The sequence below is a fragment of the Penicillium cosmopolitanum genome, assembly GCF_028827165.1.
Source record: "Penicillium cosmopolitanum strain IBT 29677 chromosome Unknown utg000005l:1.0-4006212.0:1.0-4009387.0, whole genome shotgun sequence".
NCBI classification, from domain to species: domain Eukaryota; kingdom Fungi; phylum Ascomycota; class Eurotiomycetes; order Eurotiales; family Aspergillaceae; genus Penicillium; species Penicillium cosmopolitanum.
In genome coordinates, this window is record NW_026622675.1 from 786,868 (window position 1) to 806,881 (window position 20,014).

Sequence of the window (20,014 nt, forward strand, 5' to 3'; positions counted from 1 at the left end):
CGTGGACGGCCAACAATCAGAATCTTTGCTGAGGCCTTCATTTACCGAGCGGAATAGTATCCATTCTCCATTGGTCTCATTCCGGTAGTCAAAGTTCCTGACCCAGTTAATTTTATTTCCGCTCAACGGGGCGGAGCGGTGATGATCGGGAGACGGACTCGTATTCGTACGGGGCTGTGTCTTACTCCTGAAAATTTATGCATAATACTGTAGTCGCTTGGCATTTTCCTACTTTTAGAGTGGAAAAAAACACATGCTAAATACGTAGCATTTCCTTCGCTATAATCAGATGGATGAGGACAAGTAGTATGGAAAATCTAGAAACAAACATGATTGCGTTAGCGCATATTTCAGCGCCTTGACATATGACAAAGAAAACAACAAAGCTAACAATAGGAGAAACAATATTAAAAATCTCGATTGTTTCCAGCCTCAAAAAATTCAAAGAATGGACTTGCAATCGTGGTCCCAGATCAAAAAATCGCTCTGCGGGGAAAAGGAAGCCCCCGTCTAGGCTCTTCAACTCTCCATCGCAAGACGTATTCCTCCGCTTTCTTATAGATGTCACTATTGTTCCTATAGCGCCCCTTGACCTCAATCGAGTAAATCAACGAGGAGGTCGCAGATCTTCCGATCGCAGTGGGTGTGATGGATGCGCGATGGTCCTGAATGGCGCTCAGCATAATATTAAGAAGCTCCAGATTGGATCTCCGCAAGTCTGATGACTGGAAACGAACATTCACATAGCGTACATTTTGAGGTGGTGGGTTACCACCCGAGAAAGCGATCCCTAAAAGCGGCATTATGATTTAAAGTGAGGGCCACCGGTATTTATCGAACATATATCCTTAAGGTTTCCTTTTTTGAAAGTCGAACGTAGAACTAGATAATATGATGCAGCTAGAGATATCTTCAGATTTATAAAGATCCATTTTCCTTCATTCATTTAGTTCATCTAGACTTGAATCACCCGAGTACTCTGGCGGAGTAAGTCGACGAGTGCAATTAATGAATGTTCTTTAAGAGGCTGATAGTCAACTTTTCAAGCTCTCCGAAACAAATCAATTGAAAGGCACTACTATGCCAGGAATCTCCGTTCTATCTTGTTAAATGCTCGAGGTTGGTAAATGATCTACTGGGGCTTGATAAATGTAGCTAAGCAGGAAACAATGAAATAATTTTCTAATGATCTTTGATTTGGTCATATGGTTAGTTTTTCTTTGAATGTCTGAAACTTTGTTTTTCAATACTTATTTTTAGATATCATATGTATGTGGTTTTTATTCTCAGATCTAGCACAGCCTTGAAATGCGTTGAGAGGGGGTTAGTGAAAGGAGGAAATTAGCAAACGGAGAAATTTGGAATGAAAGGGAAAACTTAACTGGGATCGAAACCGGTCTCTAAATGCCGAGGGAGACGCTACGGCACTTTAGGACAGCCCGAAGAAACGCTGTCGCTGATAAGGCAGTCTCCCCTCGGCGATCCAAGAGTCGACAAGGCGGGCTGTCTCCTCGATGGCTAATGTTTCAACGAATCCTCCTTTACGTAAAATCTGCTCGCTTGAAAGCTTAACTAGCATTGAGAAGCACCACCGTTGCTTTGTTTGATACTGACCAACCCAGACACGGCTTTGGGTGATGTAATCCTTCATGCATTGCATAATCTTCGAATCTGACCAATCAGCCATTTCGGGGCTCAACATAAATGACACCCACCAAATACTCATTCCAGCCGATTTAACTCGTCCGTTAAGTATGTCGTAGTCCATGATGCAAGGTGTTGAATAAATATTGATGTTAGTTGCTACTTGATACCAGGGGGTTCGAGGCACTTAAATACCTTCTTTAAGAGAAGATACTGATGTCCATTTGTAGCCTTTTCATAGCATTAACAATGCCTCCTGCAAACAATTAACCTTTGTCTAAATTCATACAATGAAACATTGACTTTGTGTTTCAAGAAGTAAAGAAGAAAGAACATTTACAAGCCACTTTGACGATCCACTATTCAGCTATGCAATTTTTCAATCTCCGCGCAAACCGCATCGACCACCCCCTGGGTGTTCGCGGTTCCACCAAGATCGGGCGTTAATGTACCAGCAGCACAGACTGCCTCGACGCATTGCATAAGCTTCGCCGCGGCATCCTTCTCCCCGATCCAAATGAGCATCTCTGAAGCTGACCAAAATGTTGCCACTGGGTTTGCGATGCCCTTTCCAGTTATGTCAAAAGCACTACCATGAACAGGCTCAAAGATAGATGGATTTTTGCGAGTTGGGTCCAAGTTACTCGAGGGGGCAACTCCGATAGACCCAGCAAGTCCGGCAGCGAGATCAGAGAGAATGTCCATATGTAGGTTGGTTCCGACGATAGTATCGATTGATTGGGGTTTAGCCACCATTCTGACGGTCATCGCATCGACAAGCATTTTCTCCCAGGCGACGTCGGGAAAGTCCTTCGATACCTCAGAGGCAACTTGATCCCAGAGAACCATGCCATTTCGCATAGAGTTACTCTTGGTGACAACGATCAAGTGCTTCTTAGGACGAGACTGTGCCGTCTCAAAAGCGAACCGCATGATGCGCTTAATGGCAACCCGAGTGAAAATTGCGACTTCAGTTGCGACTTCCCATTCTTGTCCAACATGTGAGCGTCCACCTTGACCAGAATATTCACCCTCTGAGTTCTCGCGAACAAGCACCCAGTCAATACCCTCCGTGGCAGTGTTCAGTGGGCATTTGGTTCCTGGGAATGTCCGCACGGGGCGGACGTTGGCATAAAGCTGTAGCGGCCCACGAATGGCTAGCAGAAGACCCCATAGTGAGATGTGGTCAGGGACATCTATTTCTTTGTTAGACGAGATATCCTAAATCAAGGAAATATTTTGCCTACCCGGTGCGCCAACGGCCCCGAAAAGGCCGGCATCGAATTTGCGTAGCGTTTCTAAGCAATCGTCCGAAACATATTGACCAGTCTCTTTATAGTATTTAGTTCCCCAGGGGATATGGGTGAAGTCAACTTGAAATTTCCCCAATTTTTTGGCGAGTTTCTCGACGACTTGAATGGTGGCGCTGACCACCTCGGGACCAATGCCGTCACCGGGGATGGAGGCGATGCGGTAGGTTGGTGACATATTGGAGATCAATCAAGAAGAAAATTAGATAGAAGGGCAGATTTCTTGAAGAACTGATTTAAAATAAAATAAAAAAGCTCCAAAGTAAACCGTGTATTTAAATTAATGACTTTCAAGGAAGCCGACAGGGTTCAGGCTGATAGTTCCGCCTGTCGGCAGAACTTTCAGGCGATTTCATCTTCCCCTCTTCACCTTTTTGGCTTGCCTTGCATCTCTCAACTCTCCAACTCGGTGGTTTCTTTTCACATCTATTCAAAATGGCGAAGTCAAAGGTGTCGAAACCAGCAAGGATCACGGTAGCATGCAATGCTTGTCGCTCTAGAAAGCAAAAGGTACGTGGTCCTCCAGAGGAGCTAAGTGACTTTGCCACTAATACGAACCGTCATTCCAGTGCAGCGGGGATAAGTACGATATGAGGGTCCAGTCTCTAGAAATAAACCGATGAACTAACTTATCTGAAAAGGCCTGTATGTGGGCAATGCTTGGAAAATAACCGGCCTTGCGATTGGCCAGAGCAGCTGCGCCGGTATGTACATAGCTGGGAGGTCGAATACATACCCACATGGCTCAACTACTGATCCATATTCTTTTTCATACAGTGGACCCGCCAAGGGACATGTTGAAGCATTGGAGCATAGACTGCAGGTCACTGAAGGTGTACTTTTTCGCCTGCTTTCCCAAGTTTCCGACGCGCAGCTATCCAACGCTTTCCCAAGGGATGGTGCGATCAGCCGGGATGGCACTGGTACTTATATGCCCCTTGCCAGACTTGATCGGAGAGGAATTGACGAGTGGGCTCAATTCCCTCTCGACAATGCACAAAACATTCGAGAATGGCAGCATCTTTTGACCGGCCAGAGCGCGGTGGATTCCGGCACTCTGCCGAATAAGGCTGATCAATCTCCCGTCCACCGTCACCAGGATAGTGGAGTGAAAAGAAAGCACCAGGAGTCTGGTGAGAATGGATATCAGGATACTATTTCGGAACAAGATTACCTCCCGATGGTATCCCCGGGCATATCTTTACCACATCAACGGCACGAACAGCCGCTGCTATCGCCTGTCACCGCCCGCCCACACTTGGATCAGTACTGGTTATCCTTTGAGGCTGCGACTAGAAAATCTCAAATGGAGAATAAGGTTGATTTCTCGGGTCCACTCGATTTGCCGACGGAGGGTCAGGGTCCGATAGAATCCCAAGCGGTGGAAGCAGTCCAGATTAGTAGCAACTGGGAAGGTGCACCTTCGGCCAATTTCCAACAACAGTTTCTTTGGTGAGGCTTTGACCAGACGTTAACAGCTTGAGATGTAAGATTTTCTGCTTCAGAAGTGGACTTTCGGCTCGCGCTTTGGTCTGGGCAGTTATTTCAAAGCCTCGGGATTCCCCCGAAATCGCCCCGCAAACCCCTGCACCTCTCGTGCTTTCACCAATGTTTAGCTCAACTTCCCCGCATTCTGCTATTCTCTGGTTTGACTGGAAGTGGCTTAAACCCATCAACTCACACTAAGTGGACAGGCCCCACGGCGGGGGAGGTGGGGTGGTTTCAATTCCCGGGGTCCTTTGACCCTGGGCAATACTGCGAAGCCATATTTATTACTATCCAGCATCATTTTCACTTGTTGGATGGTGAGCTCTCCTCAATTCGTATCAAAGGATGGCGATCAAAAAGGTATTCACACGAGATTCCCAACTACCCGACGAATACTAACCTGTATCACAGGTCATTATAGTGGGAGCCGGCCCCTCGGGGCTGATTCTCGGGATTTTGCTAGCTAAGCAAGGCATTGAAGTCGAGTTATTCGATGCTGGCGCCCAGCTAGACGAACAGCCCCGTGCGGCCCATTACGCGACCCCAGCAGCCTACGAACTGGCACGGGCGGGTGTTCTAGAAGACGTCAAAGCCCGAGGCCTTCACCCCAAGAACTTTGCCTGGAGAAAGATCGATACAACATTTATCGCTGGAGTTCACCACGATTCTTTACCGGAGGACTATCCTTACAAAATGGTTGTACTTCCTCTCGATCGATTGGGCAAACTGTTATACGAGCATATCCAGCGTCAACCCACAGCACAGGTCAAATGGTCGCATCGCGTGGTGAAAATTGGTCAGGATCAGGGCAAGGCTTGGGTCGAAGTGGAGACCCCGACTGGCTTGAAACGATCTGAGGCAGACTATGTCGTTGGATGTGATGGAGCAAGCAGTACGGTGCGGCGTGAGCTATTTGGCCCTGAGTATCCCGGCGAAACTCTGAATGCACAAATCATTGCTACAAATGTTCGTGGCGCGATTCCTGCTTTCTCAATGGTTGCGTGTAACTAACAATCCGGGACTAGGTATATTACGACTTCGACCGCTACGGATATTGGGACAGTAACTTTATTGTGCACCCGAAAAATTACTATATGGCAGCCAAGATAACTACGGATGGCCTCTACCGAGTCACATACGGAGACACCCCGGGCCTGAGCAGAGAGGAATATGTCGCGCGACAGCCTCAGCGATACGAGGAGATTCTACCAGGAAATCCGAAGCCGGGCGAATATCGCATCACGAACATCAGCCCTTACAAGTTGCAGCAGCGATGTGCTCCATCTTTCCGGGTCGGGAGAATTCTCCTCGCAGCCGATGCAGCGCATCTCTGTAACCCCTTGTGAGACATCCCCATCATATATTGCCCAGATAGCATATACCTGACTTATTTTACAGTGGTGGCCTAGGTTTAACGGGTGGAATTGTCGACGTGGGTAATCTCTTCGATGCATTGAATGGTATCCACAGAGGACTTGCAGACGAAAGCATTCTCGATAAGTATAGCGAAGTCCGCAAACGTATCTGGGAAGAGACGATCGATCCTATGTCGCGAGAAAATTTCCGACGACTGCATGACCAGGATCCCAACAAAGCTCGCCAGAATGATGAGTTCTTTCAACTGTGTATTCAAGCAGAGAATGATAATAAGCTCTCACAGGAGCTAGCTTTGGTAAGGTTAATAAGTCTCTGTTTCGACCTGTTTCTGTTCTAATGATCGCAGGGGTTGGATATTTTGAAGCACGACATGACACAGTATTATAACAAGCCCAAAGGCGAAGTCGGTATTCATGGATCCCATCTGTAAGATGCTTCCTCGGGATAGCTTGGATTTATACTGCAATATAGATTTGGAATCCACTAGAGCTCAATTTTCTTGAAGATGATCCATATGATTCGTGTATTTGTTTCTGCATACAGTAGATGTGAATTACTGCATCATAAATTCCACAAAAACGATCCATCATCTAACGCAAATAGGTCGCTCTCAAAATTATTGAATTCGGCCGCAAGGGCGGATGATGGCTCAAACAGATCCGCAAGATGCGTAGAGTTGGATGCAGATGGCGGCTGAGGTGACGGTCCCATTGGGACATAAGAGGAATGAGCCTATTGAAAAGTTAGCACGCGAGCTTCAAATTGGAATGAACATGATAATACCATTTGTGCAATATCGGAAACAGGAAATTGAATCGCTTCTTCTGACTGCTTAGAAAGTAAATATTGTTTGCTGGACGATAGGGCCTTTCTGGCGCCTTGTGACATGAGTAGATCTTGCTGTGTCGTCGTGCCACGACCGCGAGCTGACTGAAGTACAACAGCAAGCAATAGAATATCCTTTACATTCGCCCCTCTTTCGGAAATGCGACGTGTCAAAGTCTCCAGAGTGTTCTCGACGAGTCGTATGAGGCTGACTCTACTAACCGGCTGACCTGATAATGTTATCGAAGTGGATCCGTAATTGGTCGGGCCTTGCTGCAACGATGCTTGATTTAGATATCGCATATATCTGCAGACATTCAGGGCAGCGCTCAGGATGTCTTGGTGGAACAATGCTTGGAAAGTTTCCCAGGATGCCTCTGAGAAGTTGAATAAATCAAGACCGGATATATTTGGATCAAAGTAGTCCTGATATGAAAGAATAGAAAGTGATGATTTGATGAATGTTTGTTGAATTTCGGGGAATAAACGATGTTCGTTGTGGACGCCTGCAGTAACAACGGGTTGCAGAAGAGCAAGGAGAGGTCGATGGAGAAAAACGTCCAGGATGACGCGATTTAAGGCCCGCCCGGAAGAGTCAAGCTCTCCAAGTTCAATAGATCGTTCCAGACAAAGAGATGCCTTCTCGAAACTCTCTTCTAGGGTCTGCTTTTGCATCCAGCGCGTCTCCACGCTATCCTGTGGGTTTGTATGCTGGGCCATGTTCATCGTTTTGATTCGCTGAGATAACGATGCAGCAAGGCAAATCTGGAACAAAGAATCGGTCTCTTCACTCAGATCCCTTGCAGATGGGAGAGCCGTGGTTGTTTCGTCGAAGTCTAAGTCGTTAAGGTTGGCCGGGCAAGAGCCTTAAAGTCCAGTTCCGGAATCATGACTGGCATCCCGGAGGAGATAGACATCTGAAGGTCCATTTCAGCGATAGTGATCCAAAGTCGCTTTCGGCATTCTGCCCGAAAAGGAGTGATATCGGGAGAGGTGTGGGTGTTTATATGAAGACCCATAACCATTGCGGAGCGCACTAGCTCCCCGCTAGCCTTCCACAGTTCCTCTGCATCTGCGAGACGCAGTTGACGCGACAGCAAAAGAAGCGTCTCTGCCTGAAGTGTCGTCATCTCTGTTCTTTGCTTCCGTGGCAGCTTCTTTAGCCAGTCGCGTATGTTTCCAGGTGCACTTTCTTTCAAGTAGCCCCATGACGATGTATTACCAGCTGAGGGAGGCGTGCCCAATACAGCAGCAGTGACGGTCAATACGGCCATGAGGAGAGGAACAAAATCTTTCGCCACCGAAGCCTCCGAGTCTGGTGTCTCATTCCAAAGTTTTGCGTAATGCCGCAAGAAAGAGGGAACATGAACAATTCTCAAGGCCTTTTCGAAGCTCTTTGTATACACATCCACCAGGTGATCACAGAGAGGTTTGGGTGGAAGAGAATCTAGGAGGCACTGTAACTCTGGGAAGGACTCCAACTCTGACAGAGATTCGGGGGAGGCCGTTGGTATGTGACACTTGCTCTGGAGAAACTGGACTTCTTTAGCTAATCCAACGAGGCTCGAGTCTGTACCACACTGATTGATAAACGCTTTCGCGTCCGGGAACTGCACAGGCCGTCAGAAAAAGTCCAATCAGGAACGCGTTAAGTAGACTCACTTGGTTAAGAAGGGTAATCCTGTTATTCTGGCCATGGTAGCGGGAACGAGATCCTTTGATCACCAATGTGCCTTGGAAAGGAGTAGAAAGAGGGGGCTTCTCCTGAGGCCTTATAAATGGTCAACATGAGGACCGAGGATAGCTTGATGACAGGGAGAGTGGTGACTAACCAGGAACATTCAATGCTGGCATTTGTTAGAGGACCAAAGTCGGTCGAATTTGGTCGAACAGAGGCAAGCTCCTCGAGATGAAGCACGCGACGCTGTAGATCTTCGATGATGCCGATGTTCCGAGGAGGGTCCAGCTGGACCCGCTGGTCGGATTCCTCGGAGATGTCGAGGTGGACTCTCTTCAACTTCGGTTTCGGCTTTGGAAGTGAGGCATTTGAGGGATCGGGAGAATTAGATGAATTTGGCGCGGGATGCTGGCTGTATGTGCATTCCGCGATGCAGACTGCCTTGATGCAATTCTGACAAGGGGTAGCCCGGTCGCATTTCAGCTTCTTATCCCGACATCGCAAACAAGAGACGACCGGCCTTGGGCGCGGTCGCTTCCGCGATGGTGGACTATCACTATCCATCAATAGATAGAATATGAAGGAGCCCAGGTCACGCTATTCTAGTGGAGGCCCGAGTGTTGCGATGTCGTTTGCCGGTTTGCTGCTAGTTTGTATGGCGTTTGCTGTGCGGTGTGACAAGAGAAGATCCCAGCACAGACCGACTCGACATGAAGCCATCAAGCAATTACGGAGGTACCCCCCTCAACCACCCAACAAAGTTGGAGTCTGGATCGTTTAGACTGCCAGGGAATATCCTCCAAATGTCTATCGGATGGTATCTCCTCAAAAAATTGACAAACAACTCAGTGACGGAAAACTGGTAACTATTCATTTCAACAACAATCAACGCCTGCAAGCCACACTTGATGCGATGGTGCGATTCCCACAGATGATATCACCAAGCAAATATTTCCGATAGGTTAACTCTAAGGCTACCTGGTTCTTCACGTCGGACCTTATACGGAGTACCGAGGTTGCCATGTGCAGCTTCCTACTCGTACAGGCTTCCTTTGAACCCCTGATGCATCCCTGACAGCGGCGATCACTCCTTCTCGCTTTTGCGAAGACCAATCAGGTCATCAAATGCCAAGCTGAAGATTCAAGAAAGTTGGTTCGCTTAAAGTGAAGCTCCAATTGAGGTAGTCCATGTGATGCCGTCATTGCCTTGCGCCATAGCGACAATCAAAGACGATCACCTCGCTTAGATGGAGACGGCCCGTATTACGAGTGTATAAAATCGGGTATAAATCGAGACTCGGAATAGTCACATCACGGCACTGATTGACACTCTGTCCTGCTACGCGTGTCAGTATTTCAGAATGAAGCACTTCCCTATTTCCTGGAAGGTTCTCACCGTTGCCATGACCTGCGCTAGCGCAGTGGTTGCCAACAATCCCCTAGCTACACCGGACCAAAAGGAGTTGGATTCACTTGCTATCAAGCTCAATCAGAATTATGATTTCGTCGTGCTCAAGGCCGAAGCTAAAGCCGCATATCAAACTGCTCACGGGCTCCCGATTAGTGACGAAGCCTCTTCTCGTCTCGACGCAGCAATCGACGAATTGGCTTTCAGTGCTCTCCAAAAGGCCATAAATACGGACCCTTATCATCCCAAAGCATATTGGGTTGATGCCGGACCTCGAAGCTGGTTTGATCTTGATGTTCCTGGTGGTCGATACTCATACGACAACCCGGATTGTATCTATCGCACTATTCCAATCGACGACAGTTTAAATTACGTGATTCAAGGATACCGCCACACCCTGGTCCTATAGATGTTACTTTCTCTTTGATTAGCGATCCAAACTCACAAAATACCGTGGCACATCTGTTCGGTTCTGATTTGGTCATTGAGGACGATGGTTCCTACACAATCACTATCAACAGCTCGTCTGCGGACGGTGCAAAGAATCACATCCAGTCTACTTCATCGGGAAAGCAGCTTTTTGTGCGAAACAATTTGGGCGATTGGCAGTCTGAAAAACCAGACAACATATCCGTTGCGTTGATTGATGATGCCTCAGGACAGGATCCGATCAGCGAGTCGAAAATTATTAGTACCGCAAGATGGAATTTGCAGGAATCAATCGTGGACTACGGGGTTGGCGCATTGGGAATCAAGACAATGATCAACAAGCTAAACACCCTCAAAGCACCAAGTCAGTCTAGCACCTTGGGCACCTTGACGAGCCAGGCTAGCTCCTTCGGCCATTTCAAGCTAGGCGACCAGGAAGCTCTTGTCGCAACAGTTACCCAAGGTGATGCGGATTATTTTGTCTTTCCCTGGACGGACCCTTGGATGATCACAACTAAGCCAGGAAACAGCCAAGTCAGCCTGAATAATGTTCAGGCTTCTGTTAACGACAATGGAACTTACACTTTCGTGGTATCTCCTGAGGACCCAGGAGTCTACAACTGGATCAACACAACTGGTTTAAATGAAGGGACAGCCATGGTGCGTTGGCAAGGCTTATCTGATGATGCGACTTCCTCATCGAATCCCCCATCTATAGTTACTCAAGTAGTCCCGCTGTCCGAGCTTGAATCTATTCTACCATCGGGAACGCGATTCGTGACACAAGAGGAGCGCTCAGAGCAATTGAGTAAGCGACGTTCGGGATACTCTCAAAGAACTGCGACATGAAGGCAGCGTGGGTGTGGAAACATAAACCTCCAGGGCATGCAAGCAGGGTCTTAGAGGTCATCTTACGATGCTATTTGCTGCCACTAATATATGTGGTTTCTCTGCTTCCAGGGCTTAGAAATACAATCTAGATTCCATTTTCAATAAAAGGGCTTTGTTTTCAAGTTCAAACATAAAATATTATTTCAGATCCATTCCAAATTAAACCACTCTAGAACATGAGGGTGGCCGGCGGGTAAGAAGAGAAATGAACGCCCAATGAGAAAATCCTCAATTTCACGATATTCAAGAGCACCGCATCAATTTGTGATAACGGGGCAAGAGTTATCCCACTTTGTTTGAACAGCTGTATCAACCAAAAAGGAAGCAACACTCTTCCGGCTTGCAGACGCCATCAATGGCACACCCTTCCCATCATTTGACCACTCGTGCAAATCCATAGCATCGCTTTCCACTAAACGCGAAGGTCGCACCATAACATAGGTAACACCACTTTGGCGGACCTCACGGTCAGTATGGTTGTGATCGGTGTACTGGTAACTCATGTTGGACATGCTCATCAGCCCCCTCATCAGGCAGGGCATATTATCCCACGAAGCGCCCACTCCAAAGGCCTGGAGAATAACGATCTTTGAGACTTTGAACTCCTTCATGACGGATATCACATTGGCATTGCTGTCAGCCATTAAACGTGGTGGAGAGATCGGGGCAGCGAATGGACTGTCAGAGGCTCTTGGGGCACTAAGAGTCACGACTACTGCGTCTGGTGCTTGTATTTTGAAGGCATCTCGTACGTTTTCGATATTTGTTGGAGTCCCTGTAATAAAGTTAGTCATTTGTCTCTGTGCAAGTAGTAGCATCGTAGAATTTCATACCTTCGACAACATTCACGTCTGGGAAATCGACCATCGAGGCCGGGTTACGAACCAATGCTGTGACTTGGTGTCCTATTTTGATATTAGCGAATTATTCAAGAGGGTTATCAGTTACTGCTTCAGTCAAAGCATACCTTGACGTAGGAGCTCAGAAATAGTGAGCTTTCCAGTGCGACCACTTCCTCCGATGATAAGAATGTGCATATTGAGGTGATGAGCGACTTGTGGTGGTTCTTGCAAAAAAAGATGATCGTTTGTATTAAGGAGTTAATGAATGATCACGAATGAAGAATTAATTTGGAACTAATCGAGGCCACAAACTAAAGCTTCTTATAGATAATTCCGGCGATTGTTTTTGGTGGTGATGAATCGGATCCGAGAATGACAGTCCGGATCCGAAGCAACCACACCCGCTTTCTCCGAGGGGCTTTGGTTTCTAAGAATTTGACCCCCAACTGCATAACGACCAAGATTATTTGGCTTAAGGATCAATTTGAAGCGTAATATCACAGTATTATACTTTCGGGTGGGTTTTTCCCACTAGATTTCCCATTCCACGAGTATCAGAGGCGTGGTATACAACGCGACATTATCTCCGACTGCGTCGGTCTTTGTATACGTGAGGTAGATCTCATTGGAGTCGGGCAGGGAAAGTGCCGGATTTGCCTGTAAGGTATATGCTCCCAATGAATAATTTCCGTTGACACCAGAGTAGAATTTAACTGGCTCAGTCCATGGTCCTTCTGGTGCAGGCGAAGTGGTGATGAAGAAATCCGCAGAGACCGAGTTACTGGCCTGTCCGATCCAGACAAACGACTTCCAATGGTTGGAAAAGTAGTAAGTTCCTTGGCCGCCGGCAGAGGCATTCTCCATCGTTGCTGCACCGTCGCCTAGTTCTGGCTGAGTTGTTGTCCAGCCCCCGTTCACGTAGAATTCGTACTTGGACTTGTCTTCGACATTGGCAACGGGTACACGTGCGAGATTCACAGAGCCTCCCGTGGCTTGTCCCCAGATGTAAACGATGTCATCTTGGACCACACCCCCATATGTACCAAAAGGAATATCGTTCTCAGCCCAGAAAGCTTGGTTGATCAACTCAGCCTTGGGGGGGTCCACTTGCCCCGGACGTATAGGTGACGCGGTAGAGAGCGACGGATGGGTGTTGGATAAGGTCGGAAAGACCCGAAATATGAGAGTTGCTGATCCACGTATATCCAGTAGTCGTACCACTAGAATCCGAGCTGGTAACCAGAGGAGGTGCGTTGGCCCACAGCGGATATCTCGTTCCGTCTGAGCATATCCCAGCCTGGTTATCGTCACAGTTCCCAGGAACAAGTGGATAGAAAGAATTGTCTTGATTATCACCGTACATGGTCAGCTGAGAGCCGCCACCAGTGACCAAGTCCGACCATGATGCAGAGCTAGTAAAAATTGGCAAATTCGGGATTCCATCCGAATCATAATGCTGTGTGTCTCGACACACCCACAAAGCACGATCTCCAAACAGAGAAGATCCACAGGAGTCTCGATTCAAAGAAGGGTCTGCCAAAATTCCAACTACTTGTGGCGTTCCTTTCACGACAGGCTTTGTAGAATCCCGCTTCTCCTGGTTGCTTGGGACCGCGAGGGTTATGTGAACCAAACAAGCTGCTAGAAGGCTGAATTTCATTATGAAGCTGAGATTAAAAAATCCTCTGAGGTGTATATCGAAAATTCGAAGAAGATGAGCTCTATACCAAAAATATTCCCCTCCTTTTCTCTCTCTAAGAAACGCATGTTTACATCCCTTTTTTGTCATTTTGTTTCGTCTAAAGATCAAAAGGGTTTGTCCTCACGTTGCAACGCATGAAACTCGGACTGGGCGCTATGGGCGGCCCTGTGCGCTGCTAGGCGCTTGCCGAGTCACTCGGGCCCCTCCGACGGTCACGAATGCCGTGCAGACATGTGGGGTAGTAAAGTTGAAAATTGATTAAACATTCTATAGGAGTTTCTTCTGTTGATAAACGAAGAGCTCAATGAGGCACTTTCGATTCACGTGAATCTGAATCGATGTGTGAAAAGGATAGGGAACTAACTAGAGGTTGAATTCCCTACAAAAAGTGGTAACAAATGATTTCATTTTCGCCCTTGTAAACGAAACATCATATACTTACTGGAGCAACAAGAAGTTGTCGTCTTCGAAGCCCCGACGCGGGTTTTTTGACCGTTTTCAGACCGCTTTTAGAAGTTATTCACGCAATTGCACTTGAAAGAAAAACGAGGCTGACTGTGAGGCATATTACTTGCGTTTTCCAAGTGGAGAAGGACGGATTTCGGCTGTCGCTTACCCCGAGCCCGCAATCAATTACTTTGCCGAGCGATTCGCTTCGGCACACCGGTGGCTTATTAACCATTCTATTCGGGTTAATGAGGTTCCTAGTGCTACTATAATATGGATAGTCCCACGAAAGTTCTCTGTAAAACGCATGTCTTCTCTTTGGCGAATATCTCAGAGGTCTCGGTCAACGGGATTGTTGGTCCCGATATCGCCGCAAAATCCGGGTTAATATAGACACGGCGGGGAGCATGTGTCCAAGCCATCTGTGTGAACCCAAAATGTCAGCGCCGATCAGAAGCCCTTGGAACAGAATGAGCCCCGCAAAGCCCCCTGCGCCATTAGCAGACAATACCCCTGGCCGTCGATTCTGTCTCAGATGTCTAGTCCGACTCCTATGATGATGCCCCGGAGCATTTCCCCTTATGAGACAAGACTCTGGAATATAATGTTACACCAGATAGCTAGACCATAAATGTATTAGCTTCGTATGATGACATTGTGACTCCTTATAGATTATGTCTGCGAATTATACCTGCGGCCGTTAGACCGATATTGTGGCTTGAAAGGTTGCATCGATGAACTATGGTCTAATACCTTGATGCAGCCAAGTATCATATTCACGCGAAATTGTATTATATCGCGATTTAATAGGTTAACTTGTTTTCTGGAATATGAATTGGGCCACCGGTGAGCACAGTCCAATGAGACCGGTACAAGCCGACGGCCTTGTGTAGTTCGTGGTCAATGCGTATTATCCACTCTCGGCTTTTTAGGGCAGATTTGATTCGTTTGGTTTTCCAGTACGCGGGGCCCCGGATTCTCTATATTGTGTGCTATCTGGAGAGCAAGTCGGTGATTTAACAGGAGAATAATTACAAGGACTTTCTTCAATTTGGGAAAGATGTTTAATACCTTTGTCGGTGTCAGTAACAGTGACTCGGTACAAAATCCAACTGAGCGACGTCGTTCAATTGTTACTAAAGCATGCGTGGAATGTCGCAGACGCAAAACCAAGTGCGTCGGAACGCAGCCTTGTACGGGCTGTCTGGCCTGTAACGTGGAATGTGTTTTTCCTGAATTTCGTCGGAGAGGAAGGAAGTGAGCATGGCCCACCATTTTGATAAACGCTTCCTTCGACTGACATTTCAACTCCGATAGGAGCCAGAAGGTGGCAACGAACGCTGCCCCTGGTGGGGACTATGAGTCTGTTGTCAAGCTTCTTTTTCCAAATACCTCTATACAGACACTCAAAGGTCTTTCACGGGCAAACTTATTGGAGCAAGCTCGGCTGGAAGGTGACTTCACTCCGGGCACAAGCAACTATAGCTCCTCGGTCACATCGCCCGACGTTGCATTTGCACACAAGCCGAGATCCGTGCCGGATACGGATGCCAATGATCGACTCTACAAATTACAGTATCAAGACTCGGCCATTTTTGAGTGGGATGAGAATTCGCCAGGGGTTTGCACTTCAATGGAAGACGATGTGAATGCACTTTCTCTATCAAAAGATCCCAAGTCCTCATTTGTGGGGATTTCATCTGTCGCTGCAGCTGTGAGGGCTTTGACAAAAATTCTCCCATCCCGGATAGAGGATCAATCTAGGCCAGGAAGAGCAAATTCCGAAATATTCGAAGATCTGCGAACGACAACAACAACAACAACCTCGAACCCCGAGCCAATATGTTCATACCGTGAGGAACAGCGGTTGATTGACGCCTATTTTGCGAGAATTCACGTTTTTGCTCCCGTCATACACGAGCCCAGTTTTCGCAGCAGGTATCTGAATCATCAAGGAACTACTGATCGATCATGGCTTGCGCTTTTGAATATAGTCCTCGCACTCGGCAGTATAAGCTCCTCGGCAGGAGACTCCGAAGAGGATCTGCAGTACTTCCATTTGGCTCAACAGTATCTGTCGCTGGAAAGCTTTGGCAGTGGTCGGTTAGAAACTCTACAAGCACTTCTGCTCATGGGAGGACAGTACCTGCATTTCCGGAATCGTCCAAATATGGCTTCCGCAATTATCGGGGCTTGCTACCGGATTGCAAGTGGTCTTGGGCTACACCTACAGTCCCCCGAAGACATACAGGGAAAGGTTTGTCCCCAAGAAGAGATAAAGCGCCGCAACTGGTGGACTATTTATGTTCTCGATACCTGGGGCTCTGTGACGTTAGGTAGACCTTCGACTACGCATGGGATTGCGGTAGATTTACCAAATAACCTTCTCGATGACAAGGTATGACCCTTCAATTGGGAACAGTTTGCCTCCGTCCATGGCAGCCACGGTATACTAATTTTTCGTCCAGCGCGGTATCCTTCCTATGTCGGAGCCCACGATAAACTCTCCTCTCATTCATAACATTCAGCTGTGCAAGATCATGAACCTGATCCAGGATCGCTTAATAGTGAATTCAGTTATGGCAGACGATGAGCTCCGGCACTATGATGAGATGTTGCGATCATGGTTTGAAAACCTACCACCATTCCTACACTCAGCCAATATCTGCCCACCCGACCTTCAGGATGCCCGAGTGGTTCTCAAGTGGAGGTATCACAATATCCGATTTCTATTACACAGGCCAATCCTCCTCGACACAGTCATCAGAAATATTTCGATGGACCATCTCGCTCTCAACGAGCGGCTAGCTGTCTCCAAGTGCCGGGAAGTCGCCATGGAGACCATTTTTAGCATTCAGGCGGAATGGCGACCCAACAAAATTTGTTGCTGGAATGCTGTCTGGTTCCTATTTCAAGCTTGTCTTATCCCATTAATGGCGATTGCGGTTGAATCGAAAGACCATGCAGAGTATCAAAACTGGTGCAATCAAGTTCAAACTGGGATAGATGCTTGCGAGGAGATGTCACAATTCAGCCCAGTGGGGCAAAAGACCAAGACTTTTCTTACGCAACTCTTCATGGCTGTTGTCCGTAACCCAACAGTCAATTTCAAATACGATGTGAGCGCAGAGGCTCAACCCCCGATCGATACGGTCATGGGACTATTCGCTGGTGACTGGGATCAGTTGAATGGGTACAATTTTTTTGGACATATCAATACAGTCGGAAACCCCTACCTTGACGACCATTTTCTTGAGCAATACTACGCCCCAAACAGTATTTGAATTTTCATAAGAGCTTTTGGGGGATGTTCATAGACGAGGGACAGTATACTCGCTTTGATGGATTTTTGGCGTTCTCTTTTCTTATACCCTGGTTGTATGTCCTGCTTGCCTGAAGCTTTTTTTTGGTCTAACACTTGAAATTCTCCGACTTCTATCTTCCATCGTATATACAAATTTTCCTATGACGAGTCTCATGTGCTATTGATATCCACTCATCCTCCGTTAAAGCTGAAAAATGAAGTCTCAAGCCCAACGCCAAGCTTATTTGATCCAAGAACAAAGCCATTGTTGTCCACTCTGCTATTTCATCAGTCAAAGAAGAATAATCAAGCTTCCGCGGCTTTGTTTAATATATTGTTTTTCTCTTTTGGTACTGTTCGCTTCACTCTTAGGGGTATATAAAGATGCAAGCTACTTCCTTTCACATTCTTCATTATGCATCTCCACCAAGGCCTCTAGCGAATCTTCACATTTCGCTCCAGGGCTCTTACTATCTGAGTTTTCCCAGGAGTCCGACATTACAAGTGCTGCTAGGCACAACAAAAGTCAATTCCCTGCCATAATGAATACCGACTCCGAAGCGGGTGCCGCTGAGTACACAGGAGCTCTCTGGCTGAATATTAAGTTCGTTCCCTCTGATAGTGACTTATCGGATAGAGATCTCCTCGATAAGATTATTACCTCGATTCAAAGTCGACAGCTAACTATCTCCTGTCATTCTCTCGCCGCGTATGCATCCCTCTTTTTTTCCATCAAGATTAACGGGCCATTCCACGGCGTGGACGATATTTATAAAGAAGCCTCTAGTAATGTTGAGGCTTGGCTACAAACAGTTGATCTGATGGGACTTCCATTTTCACGCTGGGAGATATTCAAACTTTGAGTCAGCCCTGGAGGCGAGACTCCTTAGTATGCATTTAAATGAGAGCACAATTCCATCTTCTGGGCTGCTGAGGACATTGGTCGGCAAAGAAGCCGCAGTTTCACGACGCAAGTTTTAGAGGATGTGGCTTTCGAAATCATTTCCTTTGTTGTTAAGCAATCATCACAAATATCACTTTTCAAAATTCATTCATTGGCATGTATTACTCTACTTTTAGGTAGTTTCAGGCTCTTTCAATTGTAGTTATATAAACATTCGCACGTAAGTCAATTAATTTTCTCGACTTGCAGTATTATTTCTAAAGCTCGGTTAGATTAATCAAGCTGATTGAATACTCGAGATATTGAGACTCAAACTTTGAACAGAAAAGCTCAGCTTAACGGTCAATTTGCATACCTGGAGAGGATATTAACCATTTTCATCACATAATCACTCTGCTGAAGTCCTCTATTTTTGACGTGGTATCCACTCAAGACGGCCAGGACAAACCGTCATAAGCAAAGAGCCTGAGCAAAAACATCAGACAAATGACGCCCATGGTTACTATCGCTGAGACAAAAACAAAGAAGCAGTTTCAGTACCCTTTCTTTGATATATAAAATATTTCCTTGTTGAAAAGCTGTCTCCTCCACCTGAGCACTGGCATATAAAACATTTCTCTGCTCTCCTCATATCGAGTCCAACATACTCGAGTCATATCTAGAAAATCATCCCATACCATCACCTATAAACAAAATGCCCCAATATTGCTTTCCACTCGTTTACTGGGTTACGATTGAGTTCGAAGCTTCAGATAAAAACAAGACCAATTTAGCCATTACAAGAGTTATTCTTAGGGCAATTAAGGAAAAGCGAGCAATACTCACAGGCCCGGTACACGAGAGACCCCCATGGAGACCCTTGACTCACACCATGATGGTTATTGTCAATGATGTCTATAACATGGAAAATGAGGCCTATGATAAGGCAGAGCAACTTGTGAAGGATATGGTCCCAAGGATTGTTACTCATGGTCTACCTTTTACTCATCAGAACGTTTTTGGTATGTGATTTCGGTAGGTCTGCTAATCGAATTGCGTACATATCGTGTCTCTTAGTTCTTGTTGTTCAAAGTAATATCATTCTGGACAAGCCAGTGCCCATGTTCTTCAAAGACACGAAAACAAATATTTTAGCCAGCGTATGCTCTATATAAGTCAATGCTAGCAAGGTACTAGGTATCAATTCTTCTTCTATCTGATACCACGGGGAGATTCAAGGGGAAATTAATAATTTTACCAAATGGCATGCTAATAATAAAAGGCTGTAATTTCCACCTGGTGGGAATTTACTAAATCAACCCCTCTCTCACCTCTTCTCTACACAGAAATTGCCTATACTATCACCTCATCACTCCCCACGTACAGTAAGGTATGTATCTGTTCGCCAAAGGCTTTACCAGTGAGCAAAGCATTACTCACCGCGAATCTTTGCTAAATCTTGGTAACATATGGAAAACGCTAGTCTCACCTAATGTTTTTTTTTCCTATTATTGTGATTACCACCATAAATAACTAGATGCAAGCTCAGAATCGCTCACCGGCTCAGCAAATGTCCCATTGTCTATGATAACAAATTCCCTGCCCTTTGTTCATCTGCTAGTATTAATGGCAAACAAAGCCTATTCATATAAAGGGTTGCAACAATCAGATCGAGACTACCATTGTCATGGGTCAAGACAAAGCACAAAGGTAATCTCTAGCCAATTTCCGCCTCCAATGAAGCTATATAAGAACCCCTCGACTGCCCTCAAAATAGAAATCATAC

The 20,014-nt window shown here is 46.5% G+C and overlaps 11 protein-coding genes across 11 annotated transcripts; 5 read left to right on the forward strand and 6 right to left on the reverse strand.

Moving 5' to 3' along the window:
* Positions 1 to 1,429: 1,429 nt before the first annotated feature.
* On the reverse strand, positions 1,430 to 1,768 carry N7509_003327 (uncharacterized protein; the record flags this gene model as incomplete). Its single annotated transcript, XM_056627964.1, has 1 exon — positions 1,430 to 1,768. The coding sequence occupies one exon, from the start codon at positions 1,766 to 1,768 to the stop codon at positions 1,430 to 1,432; it is 339 nt and encodes a 112-aa protein (XP_056490698.1).
* A 239-nt stretch (positions 1,769 to 2,007) lies between these two features.
* Positions 2,008 to 3,132, reverse strand: N7509_003328 (isocitrate/isopropylmalate dehydrogenase family protein; the record flags this gene model as incomplete). Its single annotated transcript, XM_056627965.1, has 2 exons — positions 2,008 to 2,840; positions 2,892 to 3,132. The coding sequence occupies 2 exons, from the start codon at positions 3,130 to 3,132 to the stop codon at positions 2,008 to 2,010; spliced, it is 1,074 nt and encodes a 357-aa protein (XP_056490699.1).
* Positions 3,133 to 3,389: 257 nt separating this feature from the next.
* Positions 3,390 to 4,410, forward strand: N7509_003329 (Zn(II)2Cys6 transcription factor domain-containing protein; the record flags this gene model as incomplete). Its single annotated transcript, XM_056627966.1, has 4 exons — positions 3,390 to 3,464; positions 3,524 to 3,537; positions 3,596 to 3,658; positions 3,732 to 4,410. The coding sequence occupies 4 exons, from the start codon at positions 3,390 to 3,392 to the stop codon at positions 4,408 to 4,410; spliced, it is 831 nt and encodes a 276-aa protein (XP_056490700.1).
* A 377-nt stretch (positions 4,411 to 4,787) lies between these two features.
* Positions 4,788 to 6,249, forward strand: N7509_003330 (FAD-dependent oxidoreductase; the record flags this gene model as incomplete). Its single annotated transcript, XM_056627967.1, has 5 exons — positions 4,788 to 4,802; positions 4,854 to 5,408; positions 5,468 to 5,784; positions 5,841 to 6,114; positions 6,166 to 6,249. The coding sequence occupies 5 exons, from the start codon at positions 4,788 to 4,790 to the stop codon at positions 6,247 to 6,249; spliced, it is 1,245 nt and encodes a 414-aa protein (XP_056490701.1).
* A 131-nt stretch (positions 6,250 to 6,380) lies between these two features.
* On the reverse strand, positions 6,381 to 7,364 carry N7509_003331 (uncharacterized protein; the record flags this gene model as incomplete). The annotated part of the gene is made up of 2 exons (XM_056627968.1): positions 6,381 to 6,551; positions 6,603 to 7,364. 2 exons carry the CDS (start codon positions 7,362 to 7,364, stop codon positions 6,381 to 6,383), a joined length of 933 nt encoding a protein of 310 aa, XP_056490702.1.
* A 116-nt stretch (positions 7,365 to 7,480) lies between these two features.
* On the reverse strand, positions 7,481 to 8,886 carry N7509_003332 (Zn(II)2Cys6 transcription factor; the record flags this gene model as incomplete). Its single annotated transcript, XM_056627969.1, has 3 exons — positions 7,481 to 8,254; positions 8,307 to 8,415; positions 8,477 to 8,886. 3 exons carry the CDS (start codon positions 8,884 to 8,886, stop codon positions 7,481 to 7,483), a joined length of 1,293 nt encoding a protein of 430 aa, XP_056490703.1.
* A 797-nt stretch (positions 8,887 to 9,683) lies between these two features.
* Positions 9,684 to 11,008, forward strand: N7509_003333 (uncharacterized protein; the record flags this gene model as incomplete). The annotated part of the gene is made up of 2 exons (XM_056627970.1): positions 9,684 to 10,062; positions 10,140 to 11,008. 2 exons carry the CDS (start codon positions 9,684 to 9,686, stop codon positions 11,006 to 11,008), a joined length of 1,248 nt encoding a protein of 415 aa, XP_056490704.1.
* A 299-nt stretch (positions 11,009 to 11,307) lies between these two features.
* Positions 11,308 to 12,087, reverse strand: N7509_003334 (uncharacterized protein; the record flags this gene model as incomplete). Its single annotated transcript, XM_056627971.1, has 3 exons — positions 11,308 to 11,825; positions 11,884 to 11,955; positions 12,018 to 12,087. The coding sequence occupies 3 exons, from the start codon at positions 12,085 to 12,087 to the stop codon at positions 11,308 to 11,310; spliced, it is 660 nt and encodes a 219-aa protein (XP_056490705.1).
* Positions 12,088 to 12,423: 336 nt separating this feature from the next.
* Positions 12,424 to 13,552, reverse strand: N7509_003335 (uncharacterized protein; the record flags this gene model as incomplete). The annotated part of the gene is made up of 2 exons (XM_056627972.1): positions 12,424 to 12,984; positions 13,037 to 13,552. The coding sequence occupies 2 exons, from the start codon at positions 13,550 to 13,552 to the stop codon at positions 12,424 to 12,426; spliced, it is 1,077 nt and encodes a 358-aa protein (XP_056490706.1).
* A 1,632-nt stretch (positions 13,553 to 15,184) lies between these two features.
* N7509_003336 (fungal specific transcription factor domain-containing protein) lies at positions 15,185 to 17,325 on the forward strand (the record flags this gene model as incomplete). Its single annotated transcript, XM_056627973.1, has 3 exons — positions 15,185 to 15,234; positions 15,359 to 16,439; positions 16,510 to 17,325. The coding sequence occupies 3 exons, from the start codon at positions 15,185 to 15,187 to the stop codon at positions 17,323 to 17,325; spliced, it is 1,947 nt and encodes a 648-aa protein (XP_056490707.1).
* A 562-nt stretch (positions 17,326 to 17,887) lies between these two features.
* Positions 17,888 to 18,208, forward strand: N7509_003337 (uncharacterized protein; the record flags this gene model as incomplete). The annotated part of the gene is made up of 1 exon (XM_056627974.1): positions 17,888 to 18,208. One exon carries the CDS (start codon positions 17,888 to 17,890, stop codon positions 18,206 to 18,208), a length of 321 nt encoding a protein of 106 aa, XP_056490708.1.
* Positions 18,209 to 20,014: the final 1,806 nt, after the last annotated feature.